Below are 25,108 nucleotides of genomic sequence, written 5' to 3'. Positions count from 1 at the left end.
TTTCATAATATGGTGGAACCACCATTTAAATGGGATGTGTAAAATTGATACAATCGTTTATTTTCATATGAAAATATCGTGTCAAAAACAAATAAATATTCTCTACAATTATCATCTTTTGTTCATACAAAATTATGGGTAGTTTTGAATTGTTTTATATGTTATTTAACTTATTTTACAGTTATCTTCACCTAAAAATAAAACTTATTTTATACAGTTATAATCAAATCTTCAATCTTGCATGAAAAGCTGCTTACTGAAATAATTTGCAGTTGGCGTTACAGTGACATGCGTTATCGTTTTTTCCAGTTTAGCTTTTTCTATCATATTTGAAGATCAGTGGCCGAACCAAAATATAAATTATCATTAAAAAACAGTAAAAAATAATACATTATCGACTCAATTATTGACAGCGTAAAGGAACATGTTCGTGACCGCGACGCCCAATTTATTAATTAGTATAATCTTCTTACAGTTTGTTTTATTGTGGATCACTTTGGTTTTGTTTCATAGAAAACTGTCCTTTGATTCGACAATTAAAAAATAATATGTCCTTAACGACAACTAAAACTATTTTAATACCATTATATTGAGATATACGTATGAAAATTTGGCACTGTTTCACATTACTTAATTGTTTTCTCTCCCAAATTTGATCTTTGGTGTATTCTTCATCAGATTTATAGCTTAATTAGTAGTGTATAATGATAAATTTTTACTGGCTTAATGGCTTTGACGACATATGTCAATTATGATTTTGTTCTAAATTTTGAAAATACTACGTGAATATGGAAGCAACATCACATCTTGGTTTCATGCATATAAAGTATAAACCTTCTCCTTTAATCTGGAAACCAATGTCATTCAAAATGTAAAAACGTCATTATTTATGATATTATGAACTGATTAACAGTTTAAACAAGATTTTGACACTCAAAGTTAAATCTTAGTTGACATTATTAGTTCTTTAGTTAAGACTAAACAGTTCCTTATAAAATATGTAACTTAACAAAATATTCAATAGCCTCTTGTTTATAACGAAGGTGTTAACTGGACGGACTACGTACCACTGGATTGATTTTTTAAAAATTTTAAGTCTTATCCTATAGTATTTTCCATTATTTTACAAATGCATGTACTTAAAAAAAAAAGAGTAACTAGTTAATTACGAATTGTCAACATCCGATCACATTCCACGTTGTAAAGTTAAGTTTTAAGGTAGATACAAGTAAAAAAAAAAAAGATGTGTTCTTCTTCTTGTCACCTCTCGATCTTGTTTAAGTAGTTGTGTTTTTTTTGTTTTCTTGGTTAATATTGTTTAAGTAGTTGTTGAGAAGAGGTAATTAACTAGTAGCATGCCTTTGAGTTGTCAAAGATAAGCATACATGTATACAGTTATTTCTTTTTAAAAGGTAAGCATACATATGAGAATTAAGTATCCACATACACACATTTTTCTTATAAATGCAACTAATTTGTCGTTTGGTTTTTATCTTTATGCATGTTTTTTTCTCCAATTAAAAGCCAGATTAATTGTAATATTCGCAGCCTTGATAGGCTTCTGCAGTGAACAACTTTCTACACCTAGAAGAAAACAATCACTGTCTCGACCAATATAGACCAGATCACAATTACATTACAGCTAATCTCTGGATTTACTTGATAATGAACACAATTCTAGAAAAATATTAAACTTGAAGCCTCACCTTGGCCTCCTCTCAAATTGTCAATATCTAGATGGAGTGTTACATCCACATTCCTAACAGTTTCTACTCCTTATTTTAATATAAGGATTTATTTAATTAATATATATCATTCAAACAGAACAGATCATCATTTAGAATAATCATCGATTAATTTTTATATATATTTAAATAACCCAAATTGTACAATTCATTTCAATCTTAACTTGCCTTTCTATCTACTATAAAAAGAGACTCTCTAACAACTCTGAAGATTAAAACATTTTCATTGGATATTATTAGCCATGGGGAAGAATAATGCTCAAACCATCTTCTCCATCTTTGCTCTTCTTCTTCTCCTTTCTTCATGTGTCTCTGCTCAGCTCCGGACAGGTTTCTACCAGAGGTCATGTCCCAACGTCGAAAACATCGTCCGTAACGCCGTCCGTCAGAAATTCCAGCAGACTTTCGTCACCGCCCCGGCCACTCTCCGCCTCTTCTTCCACGATTGCTTCGTTCGCGTACGTTACAATATTTCTATATATCTATATTCATATATAATATAGGAACCTTTATATATTTCAAAACCTCTAGATTAGTTAGAGTTTATATTATCTTTACGTACGTTCTTATTTTGATATGGATTATTTCAGGGATGTGACGCGTCGATAATGATAGCATCACCGTCGGAGAGAGACCATCCAGATGACATGTCATTGGCCGGAGACGGGTTCGACACGGTGATTAAGGCGAAGCAAGCCGTTGAAAGAGATCCTAACTGCCGCAACAAAGTCTCATGTGCTGACATTTTGGCTCTCGCCACTCGTGAAGTCGTGGTTTTGGTAATTTATTTACCTTTCTTTAAATTATTACATAACTTAGTATATATATATTCCTTTCCTTTTCCCCCTTTATTACATATAACGTCCTAGGTATTGAAAAACCGGTTTTGTTATTTGTGTGAAAAGGCTAATCATATTATTAAAATATACAAAGGAAGCATGGTTCGATCAGACTTCGAGTTAACAAAATAAAGTAATGTTAATTTGTCAGTTTTGACACCTTTTATTGGCGGCTTGTGATTATTTTTTATACAAGTACAAGTGATCACAGATCACATATAGATATAGTCCGAATTAAAACGTATTATTGAACATTGATATTTAGACTATAATAATATAACTAAAAATTGCAGACCGGAGGACCGAGCTACCCGGTGGAGCTAGGGAGGAGAGACGGCAGATTATCATCACAAGCCAGCGTACAAAACCAATTGCCTCAGCCCGGTTTTAACCTAAACCAGCTCAATTCCATGTTCAGCCGTCACGGTCTTTCACAAACTGACATGATCGCCCTCTCAGGTACCTAACCGAACTAAACCGATATATTTTCGTACTTCTAATTAATCTTATGTTATGATATACACACACAGTAGCTAGTATTTATGTTATTGGTGTATTTGTTCAGGAGCGCATACGATAGGATTCGCACATTGTGGGAAATTCTCAAAGAGAATATACAATTTTAGCCCTAGAACACGTATAGACCCAAGTATTAACAGTCGATACGCACTTCAACTACGACAGATGTGCCCGATCCGGGTCGACCCGAGAATCGCTATCAACATGGATCCCGTGAGCCCACGTACATTCGACAACGCCTACTTCAAGAATCTACAACAAGGGATGGGTTTGTTTACGTCAGACCAAGTCTTGTTCACGGACCAACGTTCTAGGTCTACGGTTAATACGTTTGCCAACAGTGAAGGAGCTTTTAGACAAGCTTTTATCTCGGCTATCACCAAACTTGGTCGGGTTGGTGTTCTCACTGGTAATGCTGGTGAGATTCGAAGAGATTGTTCACGTGTCAATTAGTCTCCTTTTTTTTTTTCTTTTATTCCTTGAGAGGATTTGTTTTTTATTCTGTTAAATAAAAAGTTAATTTTCTTGTTGTTAAAAATAAGGAGTATAAAAGTGTTCCATTGGGAAACTTGAATTAATAAGATGGATATGTTTCAATTTTTTTTGGTTCTTTTTTGACATCATATATTATGGTCTCTCCTTAAACAAAAAAAAATCGTTTTATTTCAGACTTCCAACACTTGTACAAATTGCCAAGTTATTCCTGATACACTAATCACAAATTTCTCACCACTAAAATATTCCTCTTTAATTTTTTTTTTTTTTTCACATAAATTGTTTAATGCATAATGACTTTTGTATGTTGCATTGTCATCTTCGGTTACAGTACTGGACTTGTTGATTTGTTGCGTTTGGTAATGAAGAGGGCTATTATCTTGGCCCAATGAAAAAGTAGTAATTATGTTATGGCTTGCTTCTTCTGTTCTTTCATTACTACGGCCTTGTGTTTTCAAAGTCGAACCGATTTGGCTAGTCTGACTGACTTGGACCTTGGTCAGTCATTTGTATTCAGTTAAGTTCTATAAGTTCAGGCTAAAATATGATTCGAATCAAAAATCTTAACTTCTCGTTTGATTAAAATGTTAGATACTTGGTAATTTTTTTCAAATGATGTGCTATTTCACTGTTTGATATAGAGTCATTTATCACAAGGATGAAGTAGGGAACTAATGACCATGAAGGCATGAACATTTTGTCAAGCCTACTTGGCTACTTGCATGTGGACGGTGGACCAATGGACCGACCTAACAAAAGAGAAAATAAATTTTTTTTGCATTAACGCATAGAACCCAAAATCCCAAATTTGTTTTTTTTTCTCGTACACTTTTGAGTTCCTTTTTTGGCAAAACAATAAAATATTATGTTCCTTTACTATATGTTAAAATTAAAAAGAGTGATTTGAAAACCAAAATAGAAAAATGAAAAAAAAAATTGAAAACACAAAAGATGTGAAGGAGAATGAGACTCGTAGTTGCCATTTCTACCAATTACATAAGGAAATCATTACTGCGTTTTCCCTGTCATCTTCTTCAATTTGTTTATTACATTATTATACGTACTGCAAACATACATAGTTTAATAATTTATATAACGATTCCTGCCAAATAGTTTCGACATTACTTTCATATTTTAAAATATTTCGAAACATAATGTCAAATGCTCTATGTGTTTTGTTTTAGTTACGTATATATGTAAACGGTATGTTTTTTTGTTAATAAAGCCAGAAAAGATAAAACTCAAAGACCTAGCCGTTAGAAATTATAGTCTCTATCGAAGAAACAAATAATACAGATGGTCGAGCAACTAATATTACATGGTCAAATTTGAAATAGACTACTTGCAAAGTTGCATTGTGGAACCATTAGCCGATAGAGGTACAAAATGGTTAGTTGACAAATGATATGTGGCTTGATATTTTATATGTTTGTTTCTTTGTCTTGAAAAGAGAATGGTGACTTTGTCTTCTTTTAGTAGTATAGTTTTTTTTCTTTTTCTTTTATCATCTCTTATTATAATCACTGTAAGAATCGTTGACAAAAGATTAGATACAAAAGACTATGTATAATTTATATATCACTGATCAAAATTAGCAGGAAGTCACTAGTTTACTTTTGTTCTGATTATACAAATAATATTTAAGCAACCATTTATATGTTTAGCATACAATGATACAACATAAACCTCGAGTAGATTTTCAACATTATAGTCGAGGAGGATTTTGTTGTAGGAGTTAAGAGGAAAGCTTTAAAGTGAAAGTTGCACGTGGGGACAAATTGTGAAAATAAATGGCTCCAAAATAAGAATAGGAACAAAAGACACTCGAATTCAAACCCACATGAGATGTGTCCCTCCCCAAAGTCCCCAAATCCCCAAGTCCAAGCCATATCTTTTTCCTTTCCTCCTCTATCTGGGTCCGCTTTCTTATTTATTATTATTATTGCGTTACATGCCACACATTTTTATTCAGTTTCAATAAATAAATAAAAAAACTGAAGAGGAAACAAAATTGAAGAACAGCACAAACATGCCATCTACGATATTCGATAGATAGATATCTCCACTGACTTTGTACAACTTTTTTTCTGACAGCATTGTACGATTTCTTCTTTTTTATTTGTGTGGTTCATACAGACAAAATAGTTCTCTATTTTTTTGTATTATTGGCATTCAATATTGGTTGTATTATTCATTGTTTCTTGTATGTTTTTTTTTTTTTACATAAAAGATACTATTGAATACTTACGTATCTGTTTTTACCTAGCTAGCTTGATTGTGTGATTGTGGCAAGAGTTACATTTATTTCAGTCATTTTTTCAACGTGGATTGTTAAAATAGTCAAAAACGTATTAAGCAAAATTCCAAACAAAGTTGTATGATTACATGCATTATTGTTCAATAGGTGTTGCAGCATCTCTCGGTAAGTTGTTATGCACATCTATTAGTTTTGCATCTTGTTTTCTTTCTCTGCCTCTTAGATTTTGACATCACTATGTATAGTCCCAATCTTACTCTGCTTATATCTATATGTGTTTGAGTGAAAATATTTACTGCATCTAGAGATGGTTAGCAGTAACACATGTTTTCCACGTTGAATACGAAAGATTATGGAATTGCATTGAAGTATAAGAGAACACATCACATTGTTACAAAATATAAAGAAATAATTTACGAGAGAGAAGCAATTTCGTTGCTGCATTAATTGATAATCTACTAACCCTTGACTTTTTTTTGGGGTGTGTGGTAGGATGAAGAACACAACAAAACTAAGAATACACCATTTAGTTTCTTTGCTGTTAGCGTCCAAAGCTAGTAACGTGTATAATGCATGTATTAAGCACTATAGATTAGGAGACAACTTGTTAAGTCTCAACCGCCCATGTTTAGTAGTTATAGATCTTTTTTGGACATTTAAAAATACCAAAATAATAATTCGGAATATACTTTAAGAAAAAAAAAAAAAAAGAGCGCAGACTTTCATATCATATCATAAGTTACCTTTTGTGTCAACATATATAAACTGTATTTATTTTTGTTTTTTTTTTTTGGTAAACCTTATAAACTATATTTATTAATATATAAATGATGATTAGAATCTAAAATATCACTAGACCAAAACATCCTCGACAAATCAAAGGCTATGTATAACCAAATTAATGACAACACGTGTATAATATCTTAATTTATATATATATATATATATGTATGATATTTGGGTCTACGTCGTATTAATTTGGAAAGTAAAATTCGAATTTGGAAACGTTTTGAAGTATTACAGAAAAACTACCACTATTGTCTATTGTTGACCACAATTATATTGGAAAGTTACCATTTGTATCCAAAGATAGCAAAAGTAGTGGATAGTGAAACCAAATTCATCACATGGAGCTTTTAAGAAAATGTTCAAATGGTATATACGAGGGAGATCTATATCATGGTAGCATTGGTAGAAATGACATAGATTCATCAAATTAATTAGGAGAATGATCCAAGGACACATACACATGCATGTATAAATTGTATATATAGACAAAGAGTGGTGTGAGGGAAGAGAGGGAGAGGGAGAGAGGTTATAAGGGGGGGGAGGAGAGGAACATGTGAAGGCATTAAGAGAAGGTGGGGTTTTGTATTGATGTCTTGTTCTTGGAATGGAGCCACATGGTAAGAGGGTCTCTCAAAGCACCTCTTTAGGGGTAGTTGTGATGCAGCCAAATTAGAGCTCTTGCATGTGACTCCATGTGTTTTTTCTTCCCTCACCCATTATTATCTTCCCCATTTCTTTCCTCCTTTTTTCTCCCTCTCTATAATCTATATATATACATAAATAACACTCTCTTTTTTATAGTTAGCTTCCTGTTAGTTTATCAAATGGTATATATATTAATTATACAAAAACATGAATATTGGTTGATGATATCTTATATTTTTTATTCAAAAAATAAATCAGAAAAGACTATTACCACTATCAAATCATATTGTGTCTTCTACTTAACAGAAAATTTTCTCCCAAACATATTACCTCATTTATGTCTACAAAGAAAATAAACTTCAAAATAAGTTTCTAGCTACAACAATATTACTTTTATACATCATCAGCCTTTGATACATATATATACGAACAAACAAAGGACCCACTCTTCTCTTTCTCTATCTCGCTCACATTCAAAGTTTGCTATATATGCAAGTTTCTCCCTTGTAGACTTTCCTTTGCAGCAAAAATAATTTCTCTTATGGAGAGGCAAATCATAAACAAGAAAAAGCGAGTATTTTCTCTTGAACCAAACAAGGACCCTAGTGCAGTTTTCACGAGAAAGTACACAAACCACTTGGTTCCTGCACTCAAGAAGCTCAACATGAACAAGAGCTCTTCCAAACAAACCGTGAAGCATGAAGTAGACATGGCTTTGGCTTTGTCTGCTCAAGAATTTGCATGGAGCCGTTTCTTGCTAGAGAAGCTATCATCCTCGACGAATCCAACCAACACTACTAGTAGTTCTTCTTCCAATCGAGTTCGGATTCTAGAAAGATCCGATAAAGAAAGCGGAGACGAAGAAGGAGAGATAGAAGAGAAACTGAGGGAGTTACAGAAGCTTTTGCCAGGTGGAGAAGAGATGAATGTAGAAGAAATGTTGAGTGAGATTGGTACTTACATTAAATGTCTTGAGTTGCAGACGATTGCTCTCAAGTCCATTGTTCAAGACACTACTTGACTCTTAGTTTTCAGTGTGTAACCTATAGTTTGTTTTCATGTTTTGTCCTTAAAACTAAATTAAAATCGTCTCTGTGTGTGTTTTTCTATCGTTCTTCTTCAAGAACAAGAGGATGTATCATAGTGGTTTTCTTTTTCTAGTTTTCTTAATCAATCATGGTTATGGAAACACCTATATATAATACCACACAGGACCAGGTTAATACATCTTATTAAAATCCATCTAAAATCTGATTAAACGTTATATTGTTGCTTATAATGCCAAATCAAATCCTTGTCTTTTTTTTTTCCTCATTTTATTGTCAATAATGCTGCTGCAAATCTCCAAAATCTTTAATGTTGTAATCATTTAAGCTGACAAAATTTGTGTGTATCCCCGCATTGTTTTTTCTCCTTGAGTCAAAACATATGAATTTTCAACCTAAGATATATATATAAAAAACATGTAAATTTACAAATTTCCAGTTAATTGTAATAACCAGATATATCTAGAAAAGTAGGAAAGTCAGATGACATAGTGTAACTATGCGAGTCATATAGCATTGATTTGAAGTCATCATCCATATCTTTGCACGTGTCTCGCAGTCACTCGCACTCATCCAAATCTCTATTTCTCTCTTACGATTCTGGCCGTACTGTTGCTACACACAACTTGTCCCATGTCATGTTTTTTTTTTTTAAATGGGATTTTCAAAGGACAGTGTAGTTTAATTGATTTTGGATCATTTCTACTTCTTTTCATCAAAATAACTTTCCAATTAAATTTGCAAATCGTTTGTTGTAGGTAGTTTATAAAGTCCAAATATTAATTTCTGGCACTTACAAAAGTAATTAAGCCGATATATAAAACATTGGATTGAGTTAAAAAGAAGAAGATTAAGATTACATAGGCCCATGGAATAAGAGCAAAGAAGAGAGTGTTTACATATGCCAAGTGCCAAACACAAAGGCATGCCTTGTTACTTTAAAAGAGCAAATTTTGCAAAAGTACAGATTTGAGAATCATGTGGAGAAGAAACAAGAACACCTAACAATGAGATTTGGGAAGAGTTATGGCAATAAACAAAGATCTCTCCCTATGTAAATAATAATCATAAGAGGAGGTGAAGAAGAAAAAAAAAAAGAAGAAGAAGACAAAACAGGGAGAAGAAGATCAATCATAAGTTTGGTTTATTTGTGCGACTACACAGTGTAGTGACTTGGAGTTTCAATGTCCAAACCCTTTAGCTTCACTACTGATTCCACATGTCCCTTGAGTGTGTGCAGCTCCCTAAGCCTGTTTAACATATAAACCATCCAATTAGTGTTTAATTCCAACAAAATCATATACTTAGATCAAAAGAATCGGGTGTGATTAGCTTTATTACCTAGCGATCTCAGCTCTTCTCTTGGCCTGCTCTGCGATCTCAGACAATTCTCTGTAACTTCCTTTCTCAGGGAAGATGTTAACAGCTTCTTTTGGCTGCAAACCGTGAAGTGTCCTTTGAGCAAGTGCCCATTGAGCCTCTCTCTCTTCTTTTCCGTAATCTTTCTTCATTGTGAAAGCCGTCTTGTTCTCAAACAAGTTGAGCCACGCCTTTCCGCTCAGGATGTATCGGATGGCAAACTTGAAAACGTCCAATGGGAAGTAAGTGACAATACTGTATAGCCAGATCACACCAGCCCATCCCCATCCAATACCCCTAATCTTTGCAAATTCCCAGTTGGCATAAACCGCAATCAAAGTCGCAATCTGCATTTGGAAAAACAAATGTATTTAACGTTTTGGGAACCTTTTTAATCCAATAAGAAATCCCTTGAAAAAGTGATTAATGATGATCTTACCAGTTGTGCAATGAGGAAAGCAATCATGAGTAATGCCCCAGGACGTTCAACAAATGACCAGCTCCTTGATCTCGTGACGAAGATCAGAGCTTGACTAATGATACTAACTTGTAGGTAGACAGCACCCATTAGCTCGTGGTTATTATCCCTAATAGACCTCACACCGAATGTATCCTGTAAAATTCAAAGAGAAATTTTACTTCACAGTGCTGAACAATAACCAAGAGGAAATATAATCACCAATACCTAAAAAATACTAAGGAAAGATAATTAATTTGGTATGTACCGAGAAAAAGTCAGTCTTGTGTGCAGCCCAGAAGAAAATAACAGTCATGATGGCCTGGTATCCTCCTAGAACGACTCCAGTAGCAAAAATTTCTCTAAGTTTCCAGCTATCAGGAGTGGGAGATGGCTTAACTCTGTCCTTTGAGATGGTCATGATGGTACCTATAAGATTAAGATAGAAACACATGATACCGTAAGATAAGTAAACTGCTACAAAAAAAAGTTATGAATTTGCGGTTTGTACAAAAAGACAGTGATTGCACAACGCTCACCATCATTAAGAATGGCAATGATCAGAACCATGAAGGCTGAGAAGTCAAATTCCCATATCAAAGCAATAAGCATGAATCCAAACTGCAGAAAGTCAACCAAAAATATGATCAGCAAAATATTAATTTTAAGACAAAACCGACAAATGACAAGAACTCTAAAAGAAGTTATTTGCGTACCACAATACGGATTGTGATTGAAACTGCATAAATCTGTAATAAGAGAGGAAAAAATAAGAACAGAGTCATTAGTTTTAATTCTCAGCAAGCAGATGGTTGAATTAAATTTAAGAAAGAAAAATAAGAGAAGACGCACAGTATAGTTCTTCATTCTCTGGAAGATAGCCCTGCTGGTGAGAACAGCGCTGATAATAACACTGAGTCCAGGCTCAGTGAGAACAATATCTGAAGCACCCCGAGCAGCATCTGTAGCATCCGCCACAGCAATACCAATATCAGCTTTCTTAAGAGCTGGGGCATCATTGACACCATCACCAGTCATTCCAACGATGTGCTTCCTCTCCTGCAACTTTTTCACAATTTCGTATTTGTGCTCTGCAATAATAAAGAAAGAGGCTTAGATATAACATAACCACCATTCCGATGAACATATAGTGAGGTTCAAAATACAAAACAGTAAAGAAGCAGATTATAACCTGGGAAGACTCCGGCAAATCCGTCAGCCTTCTCGATCAACTCCTCAACAGGAATGGATGCAAGATTGGCATCCTTGTGTGTACCAAGAAGAGCCGAAGATGGATACATGTTTGTTCCCATTCCAAGTCTGCGACCAGTTTCCTTACCAATAGCAAGTTGGTCACCTGGCCACATACGTCGTCCAAGAGAATGTTAGGGGAAAATGGTAAAGGTGTCTAGTTAGCATAACATGGTCAATGGGTGAGAAAATTTACCAGTGATCATCTTGACGTTAACACCAAGATTCAAAGCTCTTCGAATGGTTTCAGCACTGTCATGTCTAGGGGGATCAAAAAGTGGCAACAAGCCAACAAATTCCCATGGTGCACCTGGGCTTTCCTTTGTTTTCTCCGGCACCACCTAAAAAGAGAAATAAGAACAAAGACAATTGAACATTTGTTTCCACGCAGAAAAGACAAACAGAAGAAGCTTGAAAATATGAGTATCAATGTCAAGAAATTACCTGGCGAGCAACAGCCAACGACCTAAGACCACGCTCGGCATACTTGTCAATAATGGAGAGCACCTTCTTGCTAAGGTCATTGCTGGCTTTGGCGAGTTCAAGGATCTGTTTGGGAGATCAAATTAGTATAAAGAGGAAGGATTAAAACAAAAGACACTTGTTGGTAGGGTTGAAGATCCATTACCTGCTCAGGAGCACCTTTACTGACTCTGTGCCAGTTACCACTGCCGTCAATGTAAGTCAAAGCAGTTCTCTTATCCACAGGGTTAAATGGAAGGAAGTGAACCTCCCTGATTCCAGCTCGAGCCTGCAAAAATCGCAATCAAACATAAGAACTTGATTCTTGGACGCTGAGTAAAACTACAAATGTAATTCAAACCGGAAAGGGTTATACCTCCTTTGGATCAGCAAGCATCCCAACCATGGCTGCATCAATGGCATCCTGGTTCTCAACCCTGGAAGCCATAGCTGCAAACAATAGGACTTGGTCTTTCTCCACACCCTTGCAGAAAACCTCAACCAAATTTTTGTCCACACTCAGTTTATTGAGAGTTAGTGTCCCGGTTTTGTCACTGCACAGGACATCCATTCCTGCCATCTCTTCAATGGCAGTCATACGCTTGGTGATGGCACCTTGCTGGGACAACCTGTGAGACCCAATAGCCATAGTCACGGACAAGACCGTGGGCATAGCAATGGGGATACCACCGATCAAGAGGACCAAAAGGTTATCAATTCCATCTCTGTACTTTCGGCGTTGAATTGGGTACATGACGATGATCTCAATCACCATACCAATAGCAATGGAACAGATACAGAAGTTTCCAATGGCTGTAAGAACCTTCTGGAAATGTCCAACTTGGTTTGTGCTGTCCACAAGATGAGCAGCTTTACCAAAGAAGGTGTGAACCCCTGTGGCAATAACAACAGCCTCGATTTCTCCTTGTTTGCAGGTTGAACCAGAGAAAACTTCTTGACCCGGGTGCTTGGTAACAGGAAGGGACTCTCCAGTTAGAGCAGATTGGTCAACCTTTAAAGGATCACCTTCAAGTAGACGGGCATCAGCAGGGATAATATCTCCCAGTTTGATGCTAACAATATCTCCTGGGACAAGAATAGCAGCTTCTTGTTCACTCCATTTTCCATCCCTAAGAACCTGAAACAGAGATACATCACATAAAGAATCAAAACATTAGCTCTCGAGAATTTCAAAAGTTCTGTACAGCAACTTTTTAGCATTCTTTTATCATATTTACCTTGGTTTTAGGAGCAAGACCAGCCATAAGCGCAGCAGCAGCGTTACCAGCATTGTTTTCTTCAATAAAACTGATGGTAGAGTTGATAACCAACAGACAGATAATACCGACAAAATCCTGCCAATCCGGAGGCCTACCATCACCGTTGGCCAAAGCAATAGCCATGATTGCAGCCATTTCCATAACCCATGAAAGGGGATTCCACATAAACCCCAAAAACTTCAGAATTTTGCTTTCCTGCAATTTTCATTGTACAAATCACCAGACATTCAGTAACACACAAAAAGAAGACCAGATATGTTGTTCTATCTGGAGGCAACAAATGCAAATAGCAAATAGCAAAAGCTCAAACCTTTTTCTCTTCGAGCTTGTTGGGACCAAAGATCTGAAGCCTGTCGTCCCCTTCCTGCGTTGTCAATCCTTCCCTGGAACATTTTAGCTGCTGGAAAACTTCCTCAATCGGAATTTTTTCCTGATAAGAAAAAAAAAAATTCGATCAGATAACCAAATCCAAGTGACTCAAACATTCACATACACAGAACAGTTTCTAAAGCATCCAAAAGAGAAACCTTTTACTAAGTAAAACAAAGAACTTGATAGATCTACTCAGTTCATAATAATTGTTGTTAAAAGATCCCATAGTTGAATAAGTCATTGACTTTGACTAGTTCGGTGAAAGTGTAAGATTAGGCGGGGGGAAACTGCCGGTGGTGAGGTGGGGACCGGCACCACCGACCAAAGTGATTACGACGTTTACCACACGCGCCGCGAGATTCCCTCACTTTCCGGCGTAGAAATCGAGGCTTGGTCGCATAAACAGAGTCCAAGATATGTAAAAGTGGCGTTTTAAAAAGAAAAGATTTAAAGTTTTATTGTCCCAAGAAAATTCACTAAAGTTACGTCTGCACAAAAGATGTGTTCTTTTTTGTTCGTTGTTGGTTTCTAAAGACAGAGAAGTTGAACGTACCACGGAAAGGTACATAACCAACAACAACCAAAAAAAACTCAACTTCTTGTTTACAAAGATGTTGATTGATTAAAAATCATAGTCATTATTTTCTAAATAACACCGAATTATTTCTTACAATTTTCTTGTCCTAAAATAAAAAGGTAATATTATAAAGGATTTAAAAAAAAAAAAAAAAGACAACAATTTGTACAAGTAGGATTAGACTTTATTGAGACGTACCTAGCTCCACCACTGAACAAAAAAAAAAGGTGACTCTGTTTTCTTATCTGTGTTTCTATACAGTCACATGCTTAGATCTACTTTTTCTTATGAACAAACTCTACATGTACTCCAAACGTTACACAAAAATCAACTTTGTTTATATACAAAAGCCTAATTAGGTATAAAATATCCCAGATTTTTCAATTTAAATTGAGTCAAATGTACCTAATATAAAAAAAATCGAGCCTTTTCCGGAAAAAAAAAATCAAGAACGTAATGATAATATTGAAACCAAACGCAGAGTAAAAGCCAAAATGAGAGTAAAACAACTAAGCAAAAAAAAAAAAGACTCAAAACCCACCAAGGGTTACAGATCTATTCTTTCTCATTCAAGCAAATCATCGAACAGTTTATGAGCATGATGAAAAAATGATTTAAACAGAGAAGAAATGGTATACCAGATCAACAGTCTCGTTCTTAATATCCTCGAGACTCGACATCTCTGAGACAACTCCTTTTCACTGACGGCGAATTTAGCACTCAACAAAAAACGACAGCTTTCTCCGCCGTTTCACTCGATCATAAGTGTTCCGGCGAAGGAGAGAAGAGAGAAATGAGAGAGGAGGAGAGATTAGGTGCTTCTGTTGCAGAGTCGATACGAGTCCTCTTTATTTATAGCCACTTTAAAACGACGAGCTTCTCCGCCGTTTTGTTCACCTTTTTTTAATTTTCATTTATTTTGCTGCCTCTTTAAGTTTCTCTTAACCCTTTGACCGTTGATTAATTATTATTAACCTTCTTCATTATTCACCATTAATCAAATATTGTGGGTCCTAATTTTACTCAAATTATGGACTCATTATTAATATTTTTAAAAAATTTATATACATCAAAAAATTTCCACCGTTTATAGTTTTCTATAATTGATTATGTATATCAGTTTGAATAAGGGGACTCTAAGGAGTAAGTGATAAAGTGAAATTAATTAGGGATGATCTTTTTGGTTAATTACAGGATAAGAATTTGGTGATTTTGTTATTTTATTCCTTATGAAAAACAATTTATATGAGGAAAGAAATATTTGGTGGAGGTGTGTACACTGCTAATTAGTTAATAAGATTTTCTATAAAAAAATGAAAATTTTGACAAAGCAACATACTACTTGCTGCTTAGCCTGTCCTTATTCTCTCCACATTTATTTTTTATAAGCCACCTATATTGGGTTATTTATTTGTTTTATTAAAAGATATGTTATTCTGAACATTTCAACTTAAGTTAGTACTATATTTTAGTAATAACACTATGGTTTTCTAAATGGTTTAGGTCCGTTTATATGATGATGTAAATTTGGTTTTCATGTAACCATGAATAATGGGTTTAGCTTTCTTTTCTCAACCATAAGGAAGACTAAACATTCACTTGTCAACAGAAATATTTTTACCAGAGAAGAAACTATACACTTTTGATGAAGCAGGTGATCTAATAAGAAGAAGAAGTAGAAACTATATATATATGTTGTTTACTGTTTTACATTTGTATCAGAATTATGTGGATGGATGGCAATCAATTAGGAGTTAGGACATAGGGACTAACTGAAAAACTTAAAACATGGTACTCAATATGTCGGATTCTGCATTGACTCGGAATCAACTTGGATGGGATTTACAAAGTCATTGAGATTTGTGGAATACTACTTTTTATATATACTAGTAGTAGAAGATAGTAATGTTTTTGTGGCCCTAAAGATAGAACGGTGATCATAATGAGAGGAAAAAACGAATTGGCCCTTCCAAGGTGCCTCATGGCAAGGTCAGCAAATGGGAACGATGTCACATGTTACTAATAATTGAATATAGAATACCATATACATTACCCATTGGTGTTTTTATTAAATTTGTTCCCCCTGTGAAAGATATACTGAGAAATTGACTTTTGATTTGAGATGGGTCCTCCAATAATTCATGTTCGATCGTCATTTCCAACTCCTTTTTTACGTTCTTTCTATTTTGTCAAAAGATTAATGTTCTAAAAATGTTTTAGACTTGTATAACCAAACTTCGTAAACATGTGTAAGAGAATATGCATTAGACAACCGTATATCACTTTTTATTTCTTTGAACCGTAAGTAAGATTGGTTCTTTTATTTGTGTCTAATTTTCTAATATGTTTTTTTCTGGGTGCATATTATTGAAAAATGTTACTATATATCATAATTCACATGATATCAAACTAATTAATTGAATCAAATACGAAAAAAGCACATCGCCTAATTAAATTACAGTTTGCCACAACATTTCTTTACAAATTTTGTTGAAATATTTTTGGTTATCTAGTAAACAAGTTCAATATTTATTATTTGCATCTGAATGAACCTTGCCTAAATTAATTTACAAATATATATATATATATTATCATCTAGTTGACTTAAGTGACTCTTACAACATATTTAAAACTTATCATTTCATATAAAAAGAAATAGGCAAAATTTGTTTTCTTATGCACACTATACACATATATAAATGTAACAAAATCTGAATAGCCAGATATCAACCAACTTAGTCCTAAGATCATCACGGAGTTTACAGTCGCATAAGTATATACATGATTGAAAAAAAACATCATTTGTAACCATTCGTTTTCAAAAGTTGCCCTTTCATTTAAGTTAAAAGTCTTCAATTTGACTTGGTATATTCTCCTATATATCTTCGTTTTGTCTTCTGACTATTTTATAACCTGCATTGAAACTAGGCTAAAAAAATAAAAACAATTTAATTGTTTTGTATATATGCTAGAGCTTGACTTCATTATAGATTATTTTAGAAAAAAATATGGATCTCTATTATGTATAACAACGTGTATAGCCGATTATTTGTCTAACTCCATAAACTCTCTAGATAATCTTTATGATTAACCTCATACATAATCATGGAACCCATTATAGGGTGGTGGTGATAATTCCAAAAACAAAACAAAAAACAAAAAATTAATACACTGTGAAAATTATTTGATTCAAATGATAGGGGTGGACTATGAGCTTGCATTCACGCTTGTCAATTAAATCACCGTTCTTAGAATTTATACATAGGCTTTAAAATGAACATACAGTATTGTATTTTAAGAACTTCATGATTACTGTAAGTCTGTATGGTGAATGTTGCCATTTCACAAATTTTTATATTTGAAAGAAAAATCACTCAGCATTTGACATTTTTCCATGAATAATATATGAAATTCGTGAACTCTCAGGGATATCACTGTCGTGAAGGCGATGTTAAAACTGTTTTATAATAGTATATAATTATGTAATATATGCGTCGTGATATCATTAATAAAAGAAAATAGTCTTCTATAAAAAAAGAAAAACATATATAGCACTTAGCACACATCTTTTGACGTATATTTATTTTAGGAGTAAGAAGAATCTGATTAGTACGTACGGTCATAAAGAAGAAGATATATATCGGTTTCATCATTGACTTGACATCTCTTGTCTTTTCATCTTTTCTGATTTTCACAGACAATTATGTAATGATAATAATGTTTAAGAGAAATTACTTTATAACAAAGATATTTATATGCCTTACCAAAAAAAAAACAAAGATATTTATATGAAATATTATGTAAAAACAGTGCAACAAATTCAGATATATCTATTTAGTTTAATGTAAAGATGATTGAGAAAGTAAACATGATAAATATTTTTAGGCGTACCCCAGAAAATCCTGCACCATGTACGGCCTTCACATGCCGTCCTGCGACGCGAGATAAGCCTAGAAAGGTTAGTTGCTTGTTCCCTTTTTATCTCTTCTTGTCTTCTTTTTTTTTTGCTTTTTCTAATATTATCTGCTCAGAAATATATATTATACGAACGTGAAATTTTTCAATAAAGCCAATCTCTTGGATCAAGAAATTCCAAAACAGTTGATACATTTCTTTTATGAAGACGATTTTTTATTTATTTTATTTCTCTGAAACCGCATTGGTCAAGTGACATGAGTATTTTACATTAAGACATTCCTTAAATTTTAAGTCACTGAATTATATAAATACATTTTTTTTGTTAGTACTTTTCTTCTAGTAAAATGTCATTATTCATATGGAATCAAAATAAGAATAGTACGAGTTTTTGGGTAACTTATGGCACAAAAAACTTATGGCATGTTGAACTTGGACCCAACATTTCTAGCCGTTACATGCAACAGAAGTAAATATATTTAATACTATATGATTGGGATCAATGCAAATAATAATAACTTGCTCTGATATTTTGTCGAGGCAAAGCAAATTTGGATTTTATTACATACAACAGAAAAACAAAAAAAAATGTACTTTTCTGCTAATGTAAATTAAAATGAATTTGTGCGTCAAATATTACTCACTGCATACTTAAATTACATGAACAAAAAATTTTCATTTTAACGTACATGTGAACAAATAAACTTCAACAAAAAAAAAATATGAAAAACATACAAATTTTATTGGATCATGTCACTATTATTTAAATGTGGAGTATACATATTTTGGTTTTAGTGTTGGAATAAGCAATATCATCATATTCTAAAGTTCTTTATCTTGTTACATCCAAAAATTTTGAGCTAAAATAGGGTATATAAATCAATATGTTATACTAGGAGAATGACTATTTCTAATTCCTAAGTAAGTAGTATTCCCAAGTTTGATAAATTTGTTCGATAAACTGATTCTATCGTTTCCAATATTTTCTTTATGAAACAAAAAAAAAATATTCGGAGTCTATTTTCATTCCCGGAAAAGTATACATCTTAGGATTCGTTAATTCATAAAGACATAAGTACACAACCTTTGTTATCATGGGAAAGATGTCTATATTGTCAAAATTAGCAGGCGCATGTGTCCATTTTCGATTACCAAACCAGCTTTAATTAACCCAGTTGCATACCAAAAGGTGACAACTCTTTTTCAACGTTCCTATCAGTAATTAAAGAAAACAAATATATACATATATAGGCCATTCGATCATTATTTCTCTAAGTTAATGGGTTTTTTTTTTTGTAGTCGTACTAGCATGAGTCTTCTCTATTCTTTTTTTATGTATGGTATAGTATTTAAGTATCAAGTCCAAGTTTGTATCTACGGTTAGAGATTCTAACGCCGTGGAAATATAAATTGTAAAAGAACCGGCGTGAATATGGCATTGGATGCCGTGTCGAGTTTTAAATGAGAGAACAAGTTGTGGTGAGTGGCGAGTGGAGAGTGGTGGTGGCCGCGAGAGGGGACTTCACCTAATGTAACGGGACCGTTACCTGTTACGAAGAAGAAGAAGAAGAAGACGAATCTTTGATGGCTTTAGCTCTTTTAAGGATCTGTCAATTTTTACATAATATTATAGCTTCCAATCATTCTTAACCACGTGTACTTGTCTACTTACAACAAAATAATTGCTACTGCTTCTGCTTCTGCTTCTCTGTTTCGGATATTCATATAATCTTTGATAAAATCCATTGAATCTTGTAATGTGTGTGAATCCCACTTGAACCTACCTTTTTGGTTTTAACTCTTTCTTCTTCGGTGGAAACTAAATAATCTTGCTTTAAAAAAAAAAAGTAAAAACAAAATAAAGCCTTTTTCACGAATTTTCATACGTAATAATGTATTTTCTAAATTCACCACCAAATTTTATTATTGACTAAACAAAAAAAAGTGAACCTTGTGTTATTTTGGTTACGAAATGTTGTGTGAAGCATCTTTGATTCTTGTTTTTTAATTGACCAAGTTGTAGCAAGTCTAGCATCGATCGAGTCACCGACCATGTTTCTGAATATATATATCAAAACCTCCTCAATCATCAAATATTTTTACTTTTCACGAAAATAAGTTTAAACATTTATAAATGTCTAACAAATAAAAAACATTTATTAATTGTTTGACCAGAAATTTAGTATTTCGATTTTTTTTTATATTAGGGAGAAATTAAATGAAATTATGTCGACATGAACTTCAGTTGACTTCTATGCAAATCGTAAGGTAAAAACTGGAATGGTATAACGGGGTTAAAACCAAACCTCATATATACCGTTGACTTCTATGTGAATATTAGTTTTACGTTTCATTTTCTATGGTAAGAATTTATTTTGGGAAAAAAATCAACAAAAAAAAAGAGTTCTCTTTAGAGAAACGATATATTAAGGTATGAAAATACGTATATATAATGCAAATATATACATGTGAGAGCAGGGGCGGAGGCAATGACTAATCACAAGGGACCCTGATGAAATTTCAAAATTAGTTGATTTTGGCTTAAAATTATCAAACTGACCCCTGCTAAATTATATAACTGACCCTTATAATTTTTTTTTTTACATTTTGACCTTCATGAATGGAAATTCTACCTCCGCCACTGTGTGAGAGGGCTTAAAGTTTGGCCAAGCATAGATGAGGCAAAAAACGAAGCCAAGGTTAGAGAATATGGCTCAATGAGGTGATGAAAGACGTAACTAGACAGAAAAATATTAGAAAACTATAAACTCTTTTGTCCCATCTTTTGGCTTTACGAAAAAGACCACGGCATATATATGTCATACAGCTTAACTTAAATATCAAAAGAAATGTATAACCTTAATATAAGAGTGTATGTATGTCATACCATCTACACGTATGCATCTGTACAAATAATTTATATTCTTTCTTTTCTAATTAAGGATATTTAATTAATTAAATCGTTGATTAGGATTCCATTAATAATTATATGATGACATATTCACATATCTACCTTTAGTATTGTAACCTAATTTATATTTTTAATTATGTCCAATAGAATACTACTACTAAATAAAGATTGTTGTCTAAACTGATTCATTTTTACAAGCATAAATAATATTACATAAACAAACACACTTGTGAGAGTCCAAGTTTAACGGCTACAAAAGTGATTTTTATATTATAACTATTCTGACGAATTGAATACAAAATTGAACTCAATCATAAAACTGGATTAATAGATTGATCGGCCAAAAGAAAATGTTTTAAACATTTTTGTTTGGAGTTTACGCAAACAAGTCCATGTATTTGACGATGATTACTAGGAGTTACGAGTTACGACCATAGTGAATCTCTGATACAAGTACTGTATACGAGTATGTACCAAAATTAACCAACAAATGCGGTACGATGATAATTAGGTGAAATAGTGGATATATACTTCTAGCTATCGACATGTAATTTCTGTGTAACACGTGATCTAGGTGTTATTGTTTACTTTCTACCTTGTATTTTCTCTGGTCAACCAAGAAGACTATTTTTTCACCATGTAAATCATACTCAAAAGTTACACACAACTTTGTGAAAGTATATCCCAAGAAGTCAGCACCCCACGAGCAAGTGGGCGGTCAACCAAAGAGACTTGGATGTTGAATGTTGAAACTCACAACTAAATGCGACGAAAGTGAAATTAAGTAGCAAAATTTGTAAAATCGAAAAAAGTATACATATAGTTTAAACGATTATTTGGGTTTAAGTAATGAAATGTTCTTTGTTTGGTCAAAGTAATTAAAGACTTATTTTGAAATTTTGCGAAATCGAAGTTTTTACAAGAACTTGAGATACCTAACTTCTTCACACATATGTACACACAAAATATTAGTTGAGCCGAAATTAACCTCTGTCGTACGAATCGTACTAAGACTCCTAAGGAAAAGTATTAAGAGTTTTATTCCATTGGTAACTATTAACATTTGGAATTTAAACCAGGAGGGTTGGTGACATTGGACCGTTTTGTGTCTTTTTGGTCAGCCACATGGATTAAATTCACAACGATCCACATTCATATGCATCTATACATATCTTTACACGTATTTTGACGTATATGTATGTAACCATGTGCATATGGACAAAAATTTCAATAAATTTTTATCTATATACAGAGAGACCAACTTGTGGAAGTTACTTAATGGTTCTGGCTTTTTTAATCATTTGATAATGATGATTCAAATATCTCTTAAAACAAATATAATTGTCCGTACTTATCTTTATAAACTGAAGATCACTGGTTGATTAAATTAATTAATTAGCAGTAACTAAAAATAATATGCAATACTGTAGCTTTCAAGTTGCATCATCGTCTTTGGATCTTTAATAATTGCATTGTAAAATAATACACCCACCGTCACAAGGCTAACGAGTTTTCTCATGCCGCGTCTCACGCAGCAAGTTGCATTTCTCGTCACACATACTTAAAACTGATTGAAACCAAACTATATTTAATATGAACTAGAAAAATCGATTCGTATTTTGTTTTTAAATTCCGAAATTAGTTCAATAAAACCAAACCATATCAGAATGAAGAGACCTTAAAGTAGAACTCGACATGGAACACACCTAAAATGTAAAACAAAAAAAAACAAAAAAAAATCAAGAGACGTGTTTCTAAAGGAAAAGCCTTAATTAAGATGCACATAAACATGAAGTTCTTCTAGAACTATTAAAAACAAATGGTATGACTTGGGTTGCTTAGCTAACCCAATTTATATATATTTCCAGCTTTATTTGTATACATCATCCTGTTGCAGACAATAATATAACCTATTATATAGAATGATGTAATTTTGTTTACAGGAAAACAAACCGTTTTTTTATGAACCAGAAAATATATAATATGATGAGGTTGGACCATTGTTCTATCATCTTTGATACTACAATTTCAACACTTAAAAAGTGAAAACCAATTAATCGAACTCTTTAAGTTTAGTTCTCAAATTTAGGAATATTCGCTTAGATCCTAGCTAGTCTCTTGCATTGTGGTTGTCTTTCGCCCAAACACAATATGATTTCAAGTATATGCAAATAACCATATATTTCAAATGAAAATAGACATATAATTACATTTGAAAACGACATATTAAAAGGATTTTATCGAGAACTCTTTTTTTTTTTTTTTTCAAAATCGACATGTGAACATGTACATGTGGTATGTACGGAAAAGGAAATAAGATATTTTGGGCAAAATGAAAAGAAAAATAAAAACAGCGAAGGACCTAACATTTATATATACAAATGATATCCACAAAGAGCTCTAGACACAAAGGGACAACTCTATTTACAATACAGTTTGGCACTACCACTGGACCTAATTTAATTATATATTCTTGTTCTTGTAATAATTTTCTATGTACAGCTTTTTTTTTCAATTTCAATTATGTTATAATTTTTTTTGGTTTAAAATTCAAAATGTTAGGTTTTAGTTATTAAATATTTAGTGATAAGTGTGGTATCATGCATGTGTTTTCTTTTTGAATTTATTAGGTGGCCATGCTTTGTGCATCTCTGCTTATCTACACTCCCACTTTCTCTTATTCAATCAAATTCGGTCACATATAATATATATTAAACTTGTTTTTATTATTAATTAGTACGTTCCTTTTGTCCTAACATTTTCATCTATCTTCTTTTATCTAATTTTGTATAAAAATAACATTGAGAGTTAGAGATCTATATATTACGATGGCATTTGTCTGCAAAATCTTGATCTAATCATATTTTGTGTTATCCACGTTGGTAAGATCATATCGTTCGCAATTTAGATTTTCATGTGCATAAATTCATTACTCTATGGTTGAAGCTAAATGTGCAATCAAAACAACTACTCAATGACCACTATTTTTTTTTTAGTTTTGTACGTTGCAATAAGGTGTTAATATCGTAGTATAGTTACGACGATCCATATAATTGTTGGATTATTAAGATTTACTTTCAGCAGGGGAGCTTATAGCTTCGTTATATTAAAATTCAATACTATGCGTTTACTTGAGTTCCAATCATATAGTCGAAAATGAAATAAGACTAATAATCAATCATTCAAAAGTAAAACTGCGATAGTGTTTTAACGTATCTATAATTAAAGCTCTCAGAAATGGAAACTAATCGACGTAGGATATAGGATTAGTTGAAAAAAATACTAATAAAAATTATCTTAAAAGTAGATAAAATAAAAAGTTTGTAGAGAGATTCTTTGGAACACATATCTTAAAAAAAGAAGTTATATATACAGATATACTATATGTCATCATAAAGCTTAATCCGTACAATCACGGAAATGATAATCAGTATTTCATTATAATGTTTAGTGAGATGGACAACACTTCAATTAAGAAGATCAATAAGCATATAATCTTTTCACTTTTTAAAATAAATCTCTTTATATTTTTAGCTTTTGTCTCCGCTGAATATTAAAAACTCATGAGAATAACTATAAAAATGGAAAGTTATATGTGAAGACAAAAGCAAATCGAAGTAACAAAAAGGATAATAGCACTAAGTGATTCAAAATCTAACATCTAATCTGTAAAAATATCAACTAACGTTTTTGCGTTGAGAGCGACACATATATAATCTGACCTCTGGTGATTTGGAATCGCATCATTTATCGAACAGTTAGTTATTTGATAGAAATGAAAAAAAAAAAAAGAAAAAAAAAAGAGATAAAGCTATTTGAAATACTTTTTATGCTCTTTTTAATTTAATTTTTTTTTTTTTTTTTTTTTACCAAATCATGGGATAGTCAAGTTAAGTACTACTACTAGGCATGTCAATCGGGCTAGCCCGGCCCGGCCCGGCCCGAAACCCGTAAAGCCCTCATATATGTAAGCCCGGCCCGGCCCGGCCCGAAAAATTTCCGAGCCTATATTTCAAAGCCCGGCCCGGCCCTAACAGGGCTACAGGGCTTTTCGGGCTTTTTCGAGCTTTATTTACCGATAAAAAAATCAATTTCTAAGTTTATAATAGTTTTTTAAAAACTATATTTAAAGGTCTACTATTAAAATAATGCATCAAATTTTAAATAACTTATCAATATTCAATAAAAC

The 25,108-nt window shown here is 33.0% G+C and overlaps 3 protein-coding genes across 3 annotated transcripts; 2 read left to right on the top strand and 1 right to left on the bottom strand.

Annotated features, from left to right (window-relative positions):
• The first annotated feature begins 1,957 nt into the window (after positions 1-1,957).
• Positions 1,958-3,703, top strand: LOC17879584 (peroxidase 45). Its single transcript, XM_006284043.2, has 4 exons — positions 1,958-2,203; positions 2,336-2,524; positions 2,878-3,043; positions 3,150-3,703. The coding sequence occupies exons 1-4, from the start codon at positions 1,988-1,990 to the stop codon at positions 3,554-3,556; spliced, it is 978 nt and encodes a 325-aa protein (XP_006284105.1). The 5' UTR covers positions 1,958-1,987; the 3' UTR covers positions 3,557-3,703.
• A 4,098-nt stretch (positions 3,704-7,801) lies between these two features.
• On the top strand, positions 7,802-8,410 carry LOC17878019 (transcription factor bHLH146). Its single transcript, XM_006284600.2, has one exon. It carries the CDS (start codon positions 7,831-7,833, stop codon positions 8,308-8,310), a length of 480 nt encoding a protein of 159 aa, XP_006284662.1. The 5' UTR covers positions 7,802-7,830; the 3' UTR covers positions 8,311-8,410.
• Positions 8,411-9,149: 739 nt separating this feature from the next.
• On the bottom strand, positions 9,150-14,922 carry LOC17880013 (ATPase 2, plasma membrane-type). The gene is made up of 15 exons (XM_006282480.2): positions 14,732-14,922; positions 13,455-13,574; positions 13,103-13,339; positions 12,241-13,002; positions 12,031-12,153; positions 11,847-11,951; positions 11,599-11,743; positions 11,344-11,508; positions 11,004-11,242; positions 10,868-10,900; positions 10,691-10,772; positions 10,420-10,580; positions 10,134-10,307; positions 9,677-10,041; positions 9,150-9,585 (listed from the first exon to the last, which is right to left on the bottom strand). Exons 1-15 carry the CDS (start codon positions 14,771-14,773, stop codon positions 9,492-9,494), a joined length of 2,847 nt encoding a protein of 948 aa, XP_006282542.1. The 5' UTR covers positions 14,774-14,922; the 3' UTR covers positions 9,150-9,491.
• Positions 14,923-25,108: the final 10,186 nt, after the last annotated feature.

The sequence above is a fragment of the Capsella rubella genome, unplaced genomic scaffold (assembly GCF_000375325.1).
Source record: "Capsella rubella cultivar Monte Gargano unplaced genomic scaffold, Caprub1_0 scaffold_7, whole genome shotgun sequence".
In the NCBI taxonomy this organism is placed as follows: Eukaryota; Viridiplantae; Streptophyta; class Magnoliopsida; order Brassicales; family Brassicaceae; genus Capsella; species Capsella rubella.
Note: the sequence above shows the minus strand (reverse complement) of the source record. Positions and strands in the feature narration are given on the sequence as shown.

Coding starts and splice junctions, on each gene's coding strand:
- LOC17879584 (XM_006284043.2), top strand. CDS start 1,988: ATGGGGAAGAATAATGCTCAAACCATCTTCTCCATCTTTGCTCTTCTT. Junction 2,204..2,335: donor TCCACGATTGCTTCGTTCGC/GTACGTTACAAT, acceptor GGATTATTTCAG/GGATGTGACGCGTCGATAAT. Junction 2,525..2,877: donor CTCGTGAAGTCGTGGTTTTG/GTAATTTATTTA, acceptor TAAAAATTGCAG/ACCGGAGGACCGAGCTACCC.
- LOC17878019 (XM_006284600.2), top strand. CDS start 7,831: ATGGAGAGGCAAATCATAAACAAGAAAAAGCGAGTATTTTCTCTTGAA.
- LOC17880013 (XM_006282480.2), bottom strand. CDS start 14,773: ATGTCGAGTCTCGAGGATATTAAGAACGAGACTGTTGATCTG. Junction 10,901..11,003: donor AGAGAATGAAGAACTATACT/GTGCGTCTTCTC, acceptor CTCTTATTACAG/ATTTATGCAGTTTCAATCAC. Junction 10,773..10,867: donor CAATCACAATCCGTATTGTG/GTACGCAAATAA, acceptor GACTTTCTGCAG/TTTGGATTCATGCTTATTGC.